We start from the raw sequence: 13,549 nt of genomic DNA, 5'->3' as shown, positions 1-13,549 counted from the left end.
TGGGATGGGGGTTTGGGATTTGGGATTTTTGGGGTCATTTTGGGGCTTTTTGGGGCCATTTTGGGGTCAATTTGGGGTCATTTGGGGCCAATTTGGGTCCTTAAAGGATGGCAGCCATTTTCCTGCGAACCCCGCTGTCATTTTGGGTCCAATTCCTCCATTTTTAGGGTCATTCTGTAGCAGATTTCGGAGGTCCTCTTTATAGGGACAGGATGGGATTTGGGATTTGGGATTTTGGGGTCATTTTGGGGTAAATTTGGGGTCATTTGGGGCAAATTTGGGTCATTTTGAGACCCGCATCCATTCCACTGCGAACCTTGCTGTGATTTTGGGTCCAATTCCTCCATTTTTGGGGTCGTTCCGAACCAGATTTCGAATGTCTTCCTTATAGGGTTGGGATGGGGTTTGGGATTTGGGGTTTTTGGGGTCATTTGGGGCAAATTTGGGGTCATTTGGGGCAAATTTGGGTCATTTTGAGATCTGCATCCATTCCACTGCGAACCCCGCTGTGATTTTGGGTCCAATTCCTCCATTTTTAGGGTCGTTCTGTAGCAGATTTCGGAGGTCCTCTTTATAGGGACAGGATGGGGTTTGGGATTTGGGATTTTTGGGGTCATTTAGGAGCTTTTTGGGGTCGCAGGATGTACAGCTACCCAGCCCGGGTCCCACCGCCGCCCCCCATCGCCCGCGCCGTCGTCCCCTCCAAGCGGCAGCGCGTCTCCGGCAACACCTCGCGACGCGGCAAGAGTGGCTTCAACAGCAAGAGCGGCCAGAGGGGCTCCTCCTCCAAGTCCGGAAAGTGTGAGTTTTGGGCTCCTTTTTGGGGTTATTTATGGGGTTTTGGGGATTTTTGTGGGTTTTAGGGGGTTTCGTTGGGTCTTCGTTGGGTTTCGGTTGGCTTTCGTTGAGTTTCGTTGGCTTTCATTGGGTTGCAGTTGGGTTTTGTTGGGTTTTTCTTGGACTTCCTTCATGTTGGAAGGAAGTTTTTGAGTCTTGGTCTCCTCCAAGCCCAAAAAGTGTGAGTTTTGGGCTCCTTTTTGGGGTTATTTATGGGGTTTTTAGGATTTTTGTGGGTTTTAGGGAGTTTCGTTGGGTCTTTGTTGGGTTTTGTTGGGTTTTGGTTGGGTTTCAGTTGGGTTTCAGTTGGGTTTCAGTTGGATTTCCTTCTTGTTGGGTTTGGTTTTGGGTTTTGGTCTCTTCCAAGTCTGGAAAGTGTGAGTTTGGGGCTCCTTTTTGGGGTTATTTATGGGGTTTTTGGGATTTTTGTGGGTTTTAGGGGGTTTTGTTGGGTTTTGGTTGGGTTTCGTTGGGTTTCGTTGGGTATCAGTTGGGTTTTGTTGGGTTTTTTGGGGTTTCTCTTCTTGTTTTTGAGTCTTGGTCTCTTCCAAGTCCGTAAAGTGTGAGTTTTGGGTTCCTTTTTGGGGTTATTTATGGGGTTTTGGGGATTTTTGTGGGTTTTAGGGGTTTCGTTGGGTCTTCGTTGGGTTTCGGTTGGGTTTCATTGGGTTTCATTGGGTTTCAGTTGGGTTTCGTTGGGTTTTTAGGGGGTTTCTCTTCTTGTTGGGTTTGTTTTTTGAGTTTTGGTCTCTTCCAAGTCCAAAAAGTGTGAGTTTTGGGTTCCTTTTTGGGGTTATTTATGGGGTTTTGGGGATTTTTGGGGTTTTAGGGGGTTTCGTTGGGTCTTCGTTGAGTTTCAGTTGGGTTTCATTGGGTTTCAGTTGGGTTTCGTTGGGTTTTTTGGGGGTTTCTCTTCTTGTTGGGTTTCATTTTCGAGTCTTGGTCTCTTCCAAGTCTGGAAAGTGTGAGTTTTGGGTTCCTTTTTGGGGTTATTTATGGGGTTTGGGGGATTTTTGTGGGATTTAGGGGGTTTCGTTGGGTCTTCGTTGGGTTTCAGTTGGGTTTCGTTGAGTTTTTAGGAGGTTTCTCTTCTTGTTGGGTTTGTTTTTGAGTCTTGGTCTCTTCCATGTCCGAAAAGTGTGAATTCTGGGCTCCCTTTTGGGGTTATTTATGGGGTTTTGGGGATTTTTGTGGGTTTTAGGGGGTTTCGTTGAGTTTCAGTTGGGTTTCGTTGGGTTGCAGTTGGGTTTTGTTGGGTTTTTGTTGGACTTCCTTCATGTTGGAAGGAAGTTTTTGAGTCTTGGTCTCTTCCAAGCCCAAAAAGTGTGAATTTTGGGTTCCTTTTTGGGGTTATTTATGGGGTTTTTGGGATTTTTGTGGGTTTTAGGGGGTTTCATTGGGTCTTCGTTGGGTTTCGGTTGGGTTTTGTTGGGTTTCATTGGGTTTCAGTTGGGTTTCGTTGGGTTTTTAGGGGGTTTCTCTTCTTGTTGGGTTCATTTTCGAGTTTTGGTCTCTTCCAAGCCCAGAAAATGTGAATTCTGGGCTCTTTTTTGGGGTTATTTATGGGGTTTTTGGGATTTTTGTGGGTTTTAGGGGGTTTCGTTGGGTCTTCGTTGGGTTTCAGTTGGGTTTCGTTGGGTTGTTTGGGTTTCTCTTCTTGTTTTTGAGTCTTGGTCTCTTCTAAGTCCAGAAAGTGTGAGTTTTGGGTTCCTTTTTGGGGTTATTTATGGGGTTTTGGGGATTTTTGTGGGTTTTAGGGGGTTTTGTTGGGTTTCAGTTGGGTTTTGGTTGGGTTTCGTTGAGTTTCATTGGGTTTCGTTGGGTTTTTGTTGGACTTCCTTCATGTTGGAAGGAAGTTTTTGAGTCTTGGTCTCTTCCAAGTCCAGAAAGTGTGAGTTTTGGGTTCCTTTTTGGGGTTATTTATGGGGTTTTGGGGATTTTTGTGGGTTTTAGGGGGTTTTGTTGGGTTTCAGTTGGGTTTTGGTTGGGTTTCGTTGAGTTTCAGTTGGGTTTCGTTGGGTTTTTAGGGGGTTTCTCTTCTTGTTGGGTTTGTTTTTGAGTTTTGGTCTCTTCCAAGCCCAAAAAATGTGAATTCTGGGCTCCTTTTTGGGGTTATTTATGGGGTTTTGGGGGATTTTTGTGGGTTTTAGGGAGTTTTGTTGGGTTTCATTGGGTTTTGGTTGGGTTTCGTTGAGTTTCAGTTGGGTTTTTGTTGGGTCTCGTTGGGTTTTTTGGGGGTTTCTCTTCTTGTTGGGTTTGTTTTTGAGTCTTGGTCTCTTCCAAGTCTGGAAAGTGTGAGTTTTGGGTTCCTTTTTGGGGTTATTTATGGGGTTTTTGGGATTTTTGTGGGTTTTAGGGGTTTCATTGGGTCTTCGTTGGGTTTCGTTTGGTTTTCGTTGAGTTTCAGTTGGGTTTCATTGGGTTGCAGTTGGGTTTTGTTGGGTTTTTGTTGGACTTCCTTCATGTTGGAAGGAAGTTTTTGAGTCTTGGTCTCTTCCAAGTCCAAAAGTGTGAGTTTTGGGTTCCTTTTTGGGGTTATTTATGGGGTTTTGGGGATTTTTGTGGGTTTTAGGGGGTTTCGTTGGGTTTTGGTTGGGTTTCATTGGGTTTCAGTTGGGTTTCGTTGGGTTTTTGGGTTTCTCTTCTTGTTTTTGAGTCTTGGTCTCTTCCAAGTCCAGAAAGTGTGAGTTTTGGGCTCTTTTTTGGGGTTATTTATGGGGTTTTTGGGATTTTTGTGGGTTTTAGGGGGTTTCGTTGGGTCTTCGTTGGTTTCCTTTGGGTTTCGTTGGGTTTCCGTTGGGTTTCAGTTGGACTTCCTTCTTGTTGGGTTTGTTTTTGGGTTTTGGTCTCTTCCAAGTCCGAAAAGTGGGAGTTTTGGGTTCCTTTTTGGGGTTATTTATGGGGTTATTTATGGGATTTTCTCTATTTTCTCCCTTTTTCGGGTCTAATTTCCCCTTTTTCGGGTCAGATTTCTCCTTTTTGGGTCAGATTTCCCCTTTTTTGGATCAGATGCCTCATTTTTGGTTGAAATTTCTCCTTTTTTGGGTCAAATTTCTCCTTCTTGGGTCAAATTTCCCCTTTTCCATGCCAAATTTCCCTTTTTCATGTCAAATTAACCCTATTTCTGGTCAGATTTCCCCTTTTTTGGGTCAAATTCCTCCTTTTTCGGGTCAAATTTCCCCTTTTTGGGTCAAATTTCCCCTTTTTCAAGTCAGATTTCTCCATCTTTGGGTCAAATTTCTCCTTTTTGAGTCAAATTTCCCCGTTTTCATGTCAAATTTCCCCATTTTCATGTCAGATTTCTCCTTTTTTGGGTCAAATTTCCCCTTTTTCATGTGAAATTTCCCCATTTTCTGGTCAAATTTCTCCTTTTTCGGGTCAAATTTCCCCTTTTTGGGTCAGATTTCCCCTTTTTCATGCCAAATTTCCCCATTTTTGGGTCCAATCTCCCCCATTTCAGGCCAAATTCCCCCTTTTCAGCTCCCATTCCCCCTTTTCCCCTACTTTCCCCATTTCTTCACCTCCTCTCCCATTTCCACCCCATTTCCTTCCCCCCTTCTTTTCCACCCTACAACTTTCGCATCCCATTTTCACCCATCCAACCCCAAATTCCCCCTCATTTTTGCTTCCAAACCCCCAAATTTCCCCTCATTTTTGGTCCAACCCCCCAAATTCCCCCTCATTTTGCCTCCAAACCCCCAAATTTCCCCTCATTTTGCCTCCAACCCCCCAAATTCCCCCTCATTTTTGCTCCAACCCCCCAAATTTCCCCTCATTTTTGCTCCAACCCCCCAAATTTCCCCTCATTTTGGGTCTTCATTGAGTTTCAGTTGGGTTTCATTGGGTTTCATTGGGATTTTTGGGGGTTTCTCTTCATGTTGGATTCATTTTCCAGTCTTGGTTTCTTCCTTTTTGGGGTTATTTATGGGGTTTTCTCCCTTTTCTCCCTTTTTCGGGTCAAATTTCCCCTTTTTCGGGTCAAATTTCCCCTTTTTTGGGTCAAATTTCCCCTTTTTTGGGTCAGATTTCTCCTTTTTTGGGTCAAATTTCTCCTTTTTGGGTCAAATTTCCCCTTTTTCATGTCACATTTCCCCCATTTCAGGTCAAATTCCTCCTTTTTGGGTCACATTTCCCCATTTTTGGGTCAAATTTCCCCATTTTTGGGTCAAATTTCCCATTTTTGGGTCAAATCTCCTCTTTTTCAGGTCAAATTTCTCCTTTTTTTGGTCAAATTCCTCTTTTTTTGGGTCAAATTCCTCCTTTTTGGGTCAGATTTCCCCATTTTCATGCCAAATTTCCCCTTTTTCATGTCAGATTTCCCCTCTTTCAGGTCAGTTTTCTCCCTTTTGGGTCAAATTCCTCCTTTTTCATGTCAAATTTCCCCATTTTCGTGTCAGATTTCCCCTTTTGGGTCAGATTTCCCCTTTTTCAGGTAAATTTCTCCTTTTTCATGTCAAATTTCCCCTTTTTGGGTCAAATTCCTCCTTTTTGGGTCAAATTTCTCCTTTTTCATGTCAGATTTCCCCTATTTCTGGTCAGATTTCCCCTTTTTTTGGGTGAAATTTCCCCTTTTTTGGGTCAAATCTCCTCTTTTTCAGGTCAAATTTGTCCTTTTTCATGTCAAATTTCCCCTTTTTGGGTCAAATTTCCCCATTTTCATGCCAAATTTCCCCTTTTTCATGTCAGATTTCCCCTCTTTCAGGTCAGATTTCTCCCTTTTGGGTCAAATTCCTCCTTTTTCAGGTCAAATTTCCCCATTTTCTGGTCAGATTTCCCCATTTTCAGGTCAAATTTCCTCTTTTTTGGGTCAAATTTCCCCTTTTTCAGGTCAAATTTCCCCTTTTTGGGTCAAATTTCCCCTTTTTCAAGTCAAATTTCTCCTTTTTGAGTCACATTTCCCCATTTTTGGGTCCAATCTCCCCCATTTCAAGTCAGATTTCTCCTTTTTCAGGTCAAATTTCTCCTTTTTGAGTCAGATTTCCCCATTTTCATGCCAAATTTCCCCTATTTCTGGTCAAATTTCCCCTATTTCAAGTCATATTTCCCCTTTTTGGGTCAAATTTCCCCATTTTCATGCCAAATTTCCCTTTTTTCTGGTCAAATTTCCCCATTTTCATGCCAAATTTGCCCCTTTTTTGGGTCAAATTTCCCCTTTTTCAGGTCAAATTTCCCCTTTTTCATGTCAAATTTCCCCTTTTTTGGGTCAAATTTCCCCTTTTTCGGGTCAAATTCCTCCTTTTCAGGTCAACTTTCCCCATTTTCATGTATGATTTTCCCTTTTTGGGTCAGATTTCCCCGTTTTCAGGTCAAATTTCCCCATTTTCTGGTCAGATTTCTCCATTTTCAGGTCAAATTTCCTCTTTTTTGGGTCAAATTTCCCCTTTTTGGGTGAAATTTCCCCTTTTTGGGTCAAATTTCCCCTATTTCTGGTCAGATTTCCCCATTTTGGGGTCAAATCTCCTCTTTTTCAGGTCAAATTTCCCCTTTTTCATGTCAGATTTCCCCTATTTCTGGTCAAATTTCCCCTTTTTTGGGTCAAATTTCTCCTTTTTGGGTCAAATTCCTCCTTTTTTGGGTCAAATTTCCCCTTTTTGGGTCAAATTCCTCCTTTTTCAGGTCAAATTTCCCCTTTTTGGGTCAAATTTCCCCTTTTTTGGATCAGATGCCTCATTTTTGGTTGAAATTTCTCCTTTTTTTTGGTCAAATTTCTCCTTCTTGGGTCAAATTTCCCCCATTTTCATGCCAAATTTCCCCTTTTTCATGTCAAATTAACCCTATTTCTGGTCAAATTTCCCCTTTTTGGGTCAAATTTCTTCTTTTTTGGGTCAAATTTCCCCATTTTCTGGTCAAATTTCTCCTTTTTCGGTCAAACTTCACCTTTTTTGGGTCAAATTTCCCCATTTTCATGTCAGATTTCCCCTTTTTTGGGTCAAATTCCCCCTCATTTTGGGTCCAACCCCCCAATTTCGGATGCTTCCAACAGTGAAAGGCGACGACCTGCAGACCATCAAGAAGGAGCTGAGCCAAATCAAGCAGAAAGTCGATTCCCTCCTCGAGAGCCTGGAGAAGATCGAAAAGGAGCAAAGTAAGGCCCCAAATCCCCCAAATTTGGGGCGAATCGAGGCGTTTTTGGCTTAAAAACCCCAAATGGAGCCAATTTGGGGGGGGTTTGGGGGGGTTTTTTCTCGGGGGCCGCAGAGCAGAAGAGCGACAAAACGGAGGAGGAGCAGGGAGGGGCGTCGAGCAAAAAGGAGGAGAGCGGCCCCAAAACGGAGGCGGGAGGAGAGGATTCGGCCGAGGAGGGGGACCTGCTGGATGACGAGGATGCGGAGGAGAGGGGGGGACGATCAGGTAATTAACGAGGGTAATTAACGAGGGTAATTAATTAGGGGGGATTAGGGACCCCCCTGGGGGCTCAATGATGGGGGGTAATGGAGAGATGGGGGTGATGGGGAGATGGGGGCAATGGGGAGATGGGGGGGATGGGGAGATGGGGGGGATGGGGAATGGGGGGGAGGGGGAGCTGCTGGATGATGAGGATGCAAAGGAGAGGAGGGATGATGAGGTAATTAACGAGGGGGGGGTTAATTAGTGGGGGTCATTAGGGACCACCAGGGGGGGTTGAGTGAATGGGGAGATTTGGGGTGATGGGGAGATGGGGGTGATGGGGGGAGGGGGAGATGGGGAATGGGGGGGGAGATTCAGCTGAGGAGGGGGAGCTGCTGGATGATGAGGATGGGGAGGAGAGGGGGGGACGATCAGGTAATTAATTAACGAGGGTAATTAACGAGGGGGGGTCATTAGGGACCGCAAGGGGGGGAGGATGAGGAGTTAATGGGGGGAGATGGGGGCAATGGGGAGATGGGGGGGATGGGGAGATGGGGGGGGATGGGGAATGGGGGGGAGGGGGAGCTGCTGGATGATGAGGATGCAGAGGAGAGGGGGGGACGATCAGGTAATTAACGAGGGGGGGGTTAATTAGGGGGGGTGATTAGGGACCACAGGGGGGGTTGAGTGAATGGGGAGATGGGGGGGAATGGGGAGATGGGGGGGATGGGGAATGGGGGGGGATGGGGAGATGGGGGGGAGGGGGGGCTGCTGGATGACGAGGATGCAGAGGAGAGGGGGGACGATCAGGTAATTAACGAGGGTAATTAACGAGCTTAATTAACGAGGGGGGATTAGGGACCGCAAGGGGGGGGGGGGGTTGAGGAGGGGAATGTGGAGGGAATGAATGGGGAATGGGGGGGAGGGGGAGCTGCTGGATGATGAGGATGCGGAAGAGAGGAGGGATGATGAGGTAATTAATGAGGGGGGGGGTTAATTAGTGGGGGTGATTAGGGACCACCAGGGGGGGGGTTGGGGAGGGAGGAGGGGGGAGTTGGGGGCAATGGGGAGATGGGGGGGAATGGGTGATGGGGGTGGAGGGGAGCTGCTGGATGACGAGGATGCGGAGGAGAGGAGGGATGATGAGGTAATTAACGAGGTTAATTAGTGGGGGTGATTAGGGACTGCAAGGGGGGGGGGTTGAGGAGTGAATGGGGGTGATGGGGAGATGGGGGGGATGGGGGATGGGGGGGGGGAGGGGGAACTGCTGGATGATGAGGATGCAGAGGAGAGGGGGGATGATGAGGTAATTAATGAGGGTAATTAACGAGGGGGGATTAGGGACCGCAAGGGGGGTTGAGTGAATGGGGAGATGGGGGGCAATGGGGAGTTGGGGGGCAATGGGGAGATGGGGGGGGATGGGGGATGGGGGGGAGGGGGGAGCTGCTGGATGACGAGGATGCAGAGGAGAGGGGGGACGATCAGGTAATTAACGAGGGTAATTAATGAGGGGGGGGTCATTAGTGACCATCACAGGGGTTGAGTGAATGGGGAGATGGGGGGGAATGGGGGATGGGGGGGAGGGGGACCTGCTGGATGATGAGGATGCGGAGGAGAGGAGGGATGATGAGGTAATTAACGAGGTTAATTAGTGGGGGTGATTAGGGACTGCAAGGGGGGGGGATTGAGGAGTGAATGGGGGGAGATGGGGGCAATGGGGAGATGGGGGGGATGGGGAATGGGGGGGAGGGGGAGCTGCTGGATGATGAGGATGCAGAGGAGAGGGGGGACGATCAGGTAATTAACGAGGGGGGGTTAATTAGGGGGGGTGATTAGGGACCACAGGGGGGGTTGAGTGAATGGGGAGATGGGGAATGGGGAGATGGGGGGGATGGGGAATGGGGGGGGATGGGGAGATGGGGGGGAGGGGGGGCTGCTGGATGACGAGGATGCAGAGGAGAGGGGGGACGATCAGGTAATTAACGAGGGTAATTAACGAGCTTAATTAACGAGGTGGGATTAGGGACCGCAAGGGGGGTTGAGTTGAGGGGGAGATGGGGGGCAATGGGGAGATGGGGGCAAAGGGGAGATGGGGGGGGATGGGGAGATGGGGGGGAGGGGGGGGCTGCTGGATGACGAGGATGCGGAGGAGAGGGGGGACGATCAGGTAATTAACCCGGGTAATTAACAAGCTTAATTAACGAGGGGGGATTAGGGACCACCGGGGGGGGGGGGTTGAGGAGTGAATGGGGGGAGATGGGGGGCGATGGGGAGATGGGGGGGAATGGGGAATGGGGGGAGGGGGAGCTGCTGGATGATGAGGATGCGGAGGAGAGGGGGGGACGATCAGGTAATTAACGAGGGTAATTAACGAGCTTAATTAACGAGGGGGGATTAGGGACCGCAAGGGGGGTTGACTTGAGGGGGAGGTGGGGGGCAATGGGGAGATGGGGGTGGAGGGGAAATGGGGGGGGGAGGGGGAGCTGCTGGATGACGAGGATGCAGAAGAGAGGGGGGGATGATGAGGTAATTAACGAGGGGGGGTTAATTAGTGGGGGTCATTAGGGACCACCAGAGGGGTTGGGGAGGGAGGAGGGGGGGGGAATGGGGAGGAAATGAATGGGGGGGGGAAATGAATGGGGGAATTGGGGGAGGGGGAGATGGGAAGGTGATTAATTAGGGAGCAATTAATTGGGGAGAAGTGGGAGGGGGGACATGGGGAGGTAATTAAGGGAGAAATGGCGGATTAATTAGGGAGAGAAATGGGGAGGTAATTAATGAATTAAGGGAGGAATTAAGTGGAGGGGGGACATGGGGAGGTAATTAAGGGAGAAATGGGGGATTAATTAGGGGGATATGGGGAGGTAATTAACGAATTAAGGGAGGAATGAGGAATTAATTAAGTGGAGAGGGATATGGGGAGGTAATTAAGGGAGAAATGAGGGATTAATTAGGGGAAGAAATGGGGAGGTAATTAATGAATTAAGGGAGGAATTAAGTGGAGGGGGGACATGGGGAGGTAATTAAGGGAGAAATGAGGGATTAATTAGGGGGATATGGGGAGGTAATTAATTAGGGAGGAATGGGGAATTGATTGGTGAGGGGGGGAGATGGGAAGGTGATTAATTAGGGAGCAATTAATTGGGGAGAAGTGGAGGGGGGACATGGAGAGGTAATTAAGGGAGAAATGATGGATTAATTGGGGGGGGATATGGGGAGGTAATTAAGGGAAGAATGAGGAATTAATTAAGTGGAGAGGGATATGGGGAGGTAATTAAGGGAGAAATGGGGGATTAATTAGGGGGAGAAATGGGGAGGTAATTAATGAATTAAGGGAGGAATTAAGTGGAGGGGGGAGATGGGGAGGTAATTAAGGGAGAAATGAGGGATTAATTGGGGGGAGAAATGGGGAGGTAATTAATGAATTAAGTGAGGAATGAGGAATTAATTAAGTGGAGGGGGATATGGGGAGGTAATTAAGGGAGAAATGGGGGATTAATTAGGGGGATATGGGGGAGGTAATTAATTAATTAGGGGAGGAACAGGGAATTGACTGGGGGAGGGGGGAGATGGGAAGGTGATTAATTAGGGAGCAATTAATTGGGGAGAAGCAAAAAAAGGGGTGGAAGAAAAGGGCGAGAAATGGGCGGAAGGCGTCGAGGGGGCTTAATTAACCCTTAATGAGCTCGTAATTAACGAACGGCAGCTGGAATCCATCAAGGGAGATGAGAAGGAAGCGGAAGAAGGGGGAGGACGACCGCGACAGCGCCAACGGCGAAGACGATTCCTAAAATACGACCCCAAAAAAGGCAAAAATCACCCCAAAAATGACCCCCCCCCCCTCCCCACCCCCCCTCCCCCACCCCTCCGTGTTCGTGGTGTCGTGACCCCCCCCCAAAAAAACCCCACCCCCCACCCCCCAATTAATTTTGATACCTCGTTAACGATGTGACGATTAAAGGACGGATGGTTTTTAATGATGGGGAGAGCGCGTGGTGTTGGGGGTGGGGGGAGGGGGGGGAAATGGAGCCAAAATGGGGGGGATTGGACCCAAAATGGGGGGTGGGGGGGGGTCAGGAAGTGGGGGGTGCAGAATGGCCCCAAAATGGCACCAAATGGCCCCCAAAATGGGGATACAAAACGGACCCAAAATGGCCGCCCTGATGGAGACCCAAAATGGCCGCCCCAAAATGGCGGCTCTGATTGGGGACCCCAAAATGGCCGCCCCAAAATGGTGGCCCTGGTAGAGACCCAAAATGGCTACCCCAAAATGGCCGCCCCAAAATGGTGGCCCTGATTGGGGACCCAAAATGGCCGCCCCAAAATGGCCACCCCAAAATGGGGTAAATTGGACACAAAAACACAAAATGGCCCCAAAATGGTGGCCCAGGTGGAGACCCAAAATGGCGGCCTTCATTGGGGATCCGAAATGGCCGCCCCGAAATGGCCCCAAAATGGGGCAAATTGGACCCAAAATGGCCCCAAAATGGTGGCCCAGGTGGAGAACCAAAATGGCGGCCCCAAAATGGCGGCCCCAAAATGGCGGCTCTGATTGGGGACCCAAAATGGCCGCCCCAAAATGGTGGCCCTGATTGGGGACCCAAAATGGCCACCCCAAAATGGTGGCCCTGGTAGAGACCCAAAATGGCTACCCCAAAATGGCCGCCCCAAAATGGTGGCCCTGATTGGGGACCCAAAATGGCCGCCCCAAAATGGCCACCCCAAAATGGGGTAAATTGGACACAAAATGGCCCCAAAATGGTGGCCCAGGTGGAGACCCAAAATGGCGGCCTTCATTGGGGATCCGAAATGGCCGCCCCGAAATGGCCCCAAAATGGGGCAAATTGGACCCAAAATGGCCCCAAAATGGTGGCCCAGGTGGAGAACCAAAAATGGCGGCCCCAAAATGGCGGCCCCAAAATGGCGGCTCTGATTGGGGACCCAAAATGGCCGCCCCAAAATGGTGGCCCTGATTGGGGACCCAAAATGGCCACCCCAAAATGGTGGCCCTGGTAGAGACCCAAAATGGCTACCCCAAAATGGCCGCCCCAAAATGGCCGCCCTGATTGGGGACCCAAAATGGCCCCAAAATGGTGGCCAAACTATGGCAGCCCTCACTGGGGAACCAAAATGGCGGCCCCAAAATGGGGTAAATTGGACACAAAATGGCCCCAAAATGGTGGCCCAGGTGGAGACCCAAAATGGCGGCCCCAAAATGGTGGCCGTGATTGGGGACCCAAAATGGCGGCCCCAAAATGGTGGCCCTGATTGGGGACCCAAAATGGCTACCCCAAAATGGCCGCCCCAAAATGGTGGCCCTGATTGGGGACCCAAAATGGCCGCCCCAAAATGGAATAAATTGGACCCAAAATGGCCCCAAAATGGGTCCAAAATGGAGACCCAAAATGGCGGCCCCAAAATGGCCCCATTGACCCCAAATCCCCCATTGACCCCATTCACCCCCAATGTCCCCATTGACCCCAATGTCCCCATTGACCCCAGTGCCCCCATTGACCCCAAAGCCCCCAATGCCCCCATTGACCCCAATACCCCAAGTGTCCCTACTGACCCCAATGTCCCCATCACCCCCTATGTCCCCCATTGACCCCACTGCCCCCATTGACCCCATTGACCCCAGTGTCCCCATTGACCCCAATGCCCCCATTGACCCCAATGACCCCAAAGCCCCCATTGCCCCCAATGTCCCCATTATTCCCATTGACCCCAATGCCCCCATTGACCCCATTGGCACCACAGACCCCAGTGCCCCTATAGACCCCACTGACCCCAATGTCCCCATTGACCCCATTGGCACCACAGACCCCAGTGCCCCTATAGACCCCACTGACCCCAATGTCCCCATTGACCCCATTGCCCTCATTGACCCCATTGCCCCCTATAGACCCCATTGACCCCAATGTCCCCAATGTCCCCATTGACCCCAAAGCCCCCATTGACCCCACTGACGCCAATGTCCCCATTGCCCCCATTATCCCCATTGACCCCAATGCCCCCATTGACCCCAAAGCCCCATTAACCCCGATGTCCCCCATAGACCCCATTGACCCGAATGTCCCCATTGACCCCAAAGCCCCCACTGACCCCACTGACCCCATTGCCCCTATAGACCCCAATGTCCCTATTGACCCCATTGACCCCAATGACACCATTGCCGCCACTGACCCCAATGTCCCCCATTGACCCCATTGACTTCACTGACCCCAATGTCCTCATTGACCCCATTGACCCCAAAGCCCCATTGCCCCCATTGACCCCACTGACCCCATTGACCCCACTGACCCCAATGTCCCCATTCACCCCCAATGTCCCCATTGACCCCATTGACTCCAATGTCCCCATTGACCCCAAAGCCCCCATTGACCCC

General features: G+C 49.6%; 2 protein-coding genes across 7 annotated transcripts; both read left to right on the top strand.

Moving 5' to 3' along the window:
• Positions 1-556: 556 nt before the first annotated feature.
• Positions 557-11,012, top strand: LOC125686344 (heterogeneous nuclear ribonucleoproteins C1/C2-like). Its single transcript, XM_048930239.1, has 4 exons — positions 557-801; positions 6,821-6,922; positions 7,036-7,188; positions 10,871-11,012. Exons 1-4 carry the CDS (start codon positions 585-587, stop codon positions 10,891-10,893), a joined length of 495 nt encoding a protein of 164 aa, XP_048786196.1. The 5' UTR covers positions 557-584; the 3' UTR covers positions 10,894-11,012.
• LOC125686343 (uncharacterized) lies at positions 3,954-6,724 on the top strand. 6 transcript variants are annotated; one of them, XM_048930238.1, is made up of 3 exons: positions 4,254-4,793; positions 5,623-5,664; positions 5,789-6,724. In XM_048930238.1, exons 1-3 carry the CDS (start codon positions 4,254-4,256, stop codon positions 6,227-6,229), a joined length of 1,023 nt encoding a protein of 340 aa, XP_048786195.1. In that variant the 3' UTR covers positions 6,230-6,724. The 6 variants fall into 6 exon arrangements, 4 of the variants coding, with proteins under 4 accessions (XP_048786195.1, XP_048786193.1, XP_048786194.1 ...); XM_048930236.1 differs by lacking the exon at positions 5,623-5,664 and having other exon boundaries at positions 4,254-5,104; positions 5,998-6,018; positions 6,143-6,724; XR_007373772.1 differs by lacking the exon at positions 4,254-4,793 and adding an exon at positions 3,954-4,006 and having other exon boundaries at positions 5,623-6,724.
• Positions 11,013-13,549: the final 2,537 nt, after the last annotated feature.

Source organism: Lagopus muta, chromosome 35, assembly GCF_023343835.1.
Source record: "Lagopus muta isolate bLagMut1 chromosome 35, bLagMut1 primary, whole genome shotgun sequence".
Classification (NCBI taxonomy): Eukaryota; Metazoa; Chordata; class Aves; order Galliformes; family Phasianidae; genus Lagopus; species Lagopus muta.
Note: the sequence above shows the minus strand (reverse complement) of the source record. Positions and strands in the feature narration are given on the sequence as shown.

What these genes read in the sequence shown, in the direction of transcription:
- LOC125686343 (XM_048930234.1), top strand. Translation starts at nt 4,254, where the DNA reads ATGCCAAATTTCCCCATTTTTGGGTCCAATCTCCCCCATTTCAGGCCA. An exon ending in TCAAATTCCTCCTTTTTCAT is followed by an intron (nt 5,209 to 6,142) that starts GTCAAATTTCCC and finishes CCCCGTTTTCAG; the next exon opens with GTCAAATTTCCCCATTTTCT.
- LOC125686344 (XM_048930239.1), top strand. Translation starts at nt 585, where the DNA reads ATGGGGTTTGGGATTTGGGATTTTTGGGGTCATTTAGGAGCTTTTTGG. An exon ending in GAAGATCGAAAAGGAGCAAA is followed by an intron (nt 6,923 to 7,035) that starts GTAAGGCCCCAA and finishes CGGGGGCCGCAG; the next exon opens with AGCAGAAGAGCGACAAAACG. An exon ending in GGAGAGGGGGGGACGATCAG is followed by an intron (nt 7,189 to 10,870) that starts GTAATTAACGAG and finishes AACGAACGGCAG; the next exon opens with CTGGAATCCATCAAGGGAGA.